At 38.9% G+C, this 4,116-nt stretch overlaps 1 protein-coding gene across 3 annotated transcripts in view; it reads left to right on the forward strand.

Annotated features, from left to right (window-relative positions):
• The first annotated feature begins 2,468 nt into the window (after positions 1-2,468).
• Positions 2,469-4,116, forward strand: part of LOC116377349 (paired amphipathic helix protein Sin3a-like) — a 10,677-nt gene continuing 9,029 nt past the window's right edge. The window contains exon 1 of one of the 3 annotated variants that reach the window (XM_031838966.1): positions 2,469-3,268. In XM_031838966.1, the coding sequence (XP_031694826.1) occupies positions 3,171-3,268 (98 nt within the window). In that variant the 5' untranslated portion in view covers positions 2,469-3,170. Of the gene's footprint in view, positions 3,269-3,651; positions 3,852-4,116 lie in introns of those variants that run through there. The other 2 variants (XM_031838965.1, XM_031838964.1) reach the window with 2 other exon arrangements.

Raw genomic sequence — 4,116 nt, forward strand, 5'->3', positions numbered from 1 at the left:
CCCCCCCCCCAGTATTGACACCCCTGGGGTCATCAGCAGAGTGTCACAGCTCTTCAAAGCTCACCCCGACCTCATCGTGGGCTTCAATACCTTCCTGCCACCTGGATACAAGATCAAGGTCCAGAAACCTGTTGCTGGGTGAAAAAGAAAAAGTGTTCTTTGCTACAGAATTCATATTGAATTTGCTTGTGGTGAAGCATTTTTAAGGCTGCCATTATCATGCACTCTGATTTTAGAATTATTTTTCCTTTCAATTTATTTAATTTTTCTATTGTATTCGATTACCCAGGATATACAGTTATCTACATTCATTCTATATTTGTTTTATTATAACCTATTACTTTATCATTCGTATGACTATTTCAATCAAGCTATACTGTATTAAATACAAACTATGTCAACGTATACTTTCATAAAGCTGTGTTTTTTTGGCTTACTAAGCTGATTTATCGGTAATTTAATGTTACTCGTTTTCCATTAAGCATTTGTTGAAATCACAGTTTGACTGTCTTGTATACTGTCAGGCATTTATTGAGAATAAAAGACGGGTATGAATAAAAAGAGTATCGTAAAGACAAAAAAAATAAAGAAAACGTACAGTATGGAGAGATAAGAAGTTAAAACAAAATCAATAGGTGAACTACAATGGGTGAAGTATGAATCAGGAATAAGATCAGTTGTTGTTTTATTTATATTTAATAATCCAGACAAACTCTGTGTTGTCTAGACAAAAATGTATTTCAAGCTACGACACATCCGACTCTCAATCTAACCTGAACCAAATTCACCTCATTTCAGGGCTAGATAATGAATACCAGTCATTTCGGCTGACAGCTGAAGGTCCAAAGCATCACTTTCCTCTTGAAATGCAGAGGTGGCGGCTCAGGGAACACTCCCACACTGCAGCGTACTTAACAAGTACTGTGAATTTGACTGTTGGGTTTCCCACCACACCAAAGTGAGCAGTGTAAGCAACGGTGTTAAAAAAGGAGTACCCACAAAACGATGTGTACTCCCAGTGTGTTGAAACACTGCAACCGTGAAGCATGCTGGGAGCTGAATTCAGCAGCATGTGGGCATTTCTCTCTCAACAATGCTTGTTCTTGGGTGTGGTACGATGTCCTCGGGGGAAACCATTGCTCTTTGTATGTTGCATTATCCCTGTATGGCACTGCGTCACAGGCCCTGAATCCTACACCTGATGGTATGTTCACAGAACAAGAGCGATTCATTCGAGATCCAAAACCTCTAATCTTCCTCCTAAAATTAAGATGTTGAAACCAGGGAAACAAACCTCGAATCAAGAATTCTGTTTATTGATGCTACTGCTGAGCCTTTGACTGCATAGATCTGGAAGCAAGTATAAGTTTGAAATCTTTGAAACTTTACATTTTAACCACATGAGACTTAACTTAGTAGTTTTTGAACTGATGGGGACGTTCATGAATGCACAACCTAATATCAAGAACGCCTCAATTCTTCAAATTGAGAATTTGTAATTAGACAGAAATGTAAAATTGTGGACAGCTCTTTGACAAATCAACTGTGAATAAGTTTCTCTTCATAAAGTATTTTTTTTTTTGCATCTGCAGGAAAGTGTTCAAGGATCACAAAGTCAGCCTCCCACCAGAATGGAGCTGCTCCATCGTGTATGAATGGATTTACTAACCTTCTAGAAGGAGCAGTCTCATTATGTGTGTGTTTTCATAACTGTAGTCTACAGAAGAGGGTTCATCAAAACTACAATCATAGAAACAAGCAACGTTCCCGATTTCACCATTGTGTTGCCTTCGGAATAGCAAAAGCAACGTTTTCAAAAGATTTTTACTGCTCATCTTAACGAATCTATTTAATTTCTCTTAACTTTTCTTTAAGTGCATTTAGTGTGATTGTTTGATAGCAAGTGATTAAAGCAGATGTTTACCGAACAACCCAACCTTAAGGTGAAGAGAAAAGGCATCTCTTCCATTACTTTCATTAATGGTTTAAGTAGAGCATTAGCCACTCTTAACAGTGATAATTGTTCCAGTCTATTTTCATTTAATTGTATTACAGTTGCATCTACGGAATACCACCCACCGCCGAAACTGCTTACAAAGGTATCTCGAGCAAAGCTTCTTTTAAACCGCAGTAAGAGATGAAATTAATGTCAACAAATTAAAGAAAATCTTCTGAATAATGCGTGTTAAGATAAGTATTATCTTGTGGTGTGGTAACTTGAACTAAGTGGTTATGAAATTAAAACAGTATTTAAAAAAGGCTTTAGTTATTTTATAGATGCACAAATACACACCAAACAATTTGCATTTATTTTAACAATTTATATTTTATATTTATGATTCTATATTTAATATTTATTAAACATATCTGCTGCAATGTATGCACATATAAAATGCAAGGAAGGGCCAGCACAATGATATTTTATTATATTTTAATATATATTATAATTCATATAAATAAAAGGTTTATGTGGGGGAGAAGCTGACGAGCAAAATGAATTAGGGCAAAGACAAATACTGAGGCATTGTTGGAGTGAACGTTACCTTTATGATATTTGACAAGTGCAATTAATGTACAGACAGTGGTGGAAGAAGTACTCATATTTTACCTATAAATAAAAGCAGTCATAACATCTTGTTTATATGTTTACTTAGTAAGTAAATGTAACGAAGTAAAACCAAAATACTAAGTATGAAAATATCAAAGTAAAAGTTCTTATAATACAGAATGACCCGTTTCAATACATTTTCAAAATATTATATGTGTATACATATATTATATAGATCTCATTGTATTATTACATTATTATCATTGACATGTTAGCAGCATTGTAATGATGTAGCTGAGTCTAATTAAAATGAAGCCTGACTGACAGGTTAAAATTATAATGCATCATATTTTATTTAACTTGTTTTTGTATATTCAATCCTGATTATGCCAACTCACTACAGCTGTCCACAAAATGTAGAAGTGGAGTAGAAGAATAACACCTAAATAAAGAACAAGTACTGAAGCACGTCAGCTGAGTAAATGTACTTGATTACTTTCCGCCACTGTTCCCAGTCCTCTGCTCCCCCAGTACAGATGTTGAGTTTAGACGATAGTCATGGAGACTCTTCTGTTGTTTCTCTGGCGCTGCCTCGGTTTTAGCGGGTGATATTCAAAATAAAATGACGCGTGTACTAGTGTGCGCCAATGCCAACGGAGGGGGGCGTCTCCAACTATTTTGTTACAAACACGAATCCGGAGTAAGGAGTCTTTTTCCTGGGTATGTAACAGCTGGTTAAACTAAACAATATTAACAGTGTTGCCGATGTAACAAGTGAACGATGTTTGTGTCGAAGCGCTTTGTGGGGCAGTCGCGCCTCCGTATGCTTTTTGTGTCCTTAAATTAATTGAAGGGGGCTTTTTTTTTTTTTGGTGTAATGGTCGACTACAGAATAGCCCCCAAAAAATACATGGCAAAATGTGCAGGACGTCATTTTGTCGGGTAGTAAACAATCTCCTCGCGGGCTGCGTGGTGGTAATGTGAGGCATTCCGCGGTCTGGAAGTCGAAACCTTTCGTCTGCAGCGTTGTGTGAGCATGTAACGCTGAAGGATCGGTAGAGGTGGAGGAGGGGGGGGAGTTGTGGTGAGACATGTTAGACGTTTTACTCCCCGACTATTGAAGTAAACAAAGAATAGGATTTGTTAAGCGCGCGGTCGTCCTCTCTGCAGGAAAAAAAATGGGGCTGCGTGTTTTGTTTTTTGGGATCGCGGCGCGGAGAATGGCGTGGCTCCGCCGCGCCGATGTTTCCACACAGCGAACCGACGCCGTAGTTCCCGTTTCGTTTGACTTTGGCATTGTTTGGTAAGGGCAACCGGATCAGCTCTTACCGAAGAGGGGAGGGGAAAGGTGCAACGTTGACCGCCTTTTGGGCCCCCCTGCTGTAGCGTTCATTGCAAAAGCGCCGATTTTCCAGATGATGCATTTTAGTGCCTTTTGTTTGGTGAGTGCAGCCTGTAAATACACACGTCGACCGACGCTGAGAGCAGGAGGGGGGGCCGATCCTCCTCACCGTGTAGCTCGGTGTTGTGTGTGTGTGTGTGTGCGTGTGTGTGTGTGTGTGTGTGGG

The sequence above is a fragment of the Anarrhichthys ocellatus genome, unplaced genomic scaffold (assembly GCF_004355925.1).
Source record: "Anarrhichthys ocellatus isolate YVR2014 unplaced genomic scaffold, GSC_Weel_1.0 scaffold1147, whole genome shotgun sequence".
Taxonomy (NCBI): Eukaryota; Metazoa; Chordata; class Actinopteri; order Perciformes; family Anarhichadidae; genus Anarrhichthys; species Anarrhichthys ocellatus.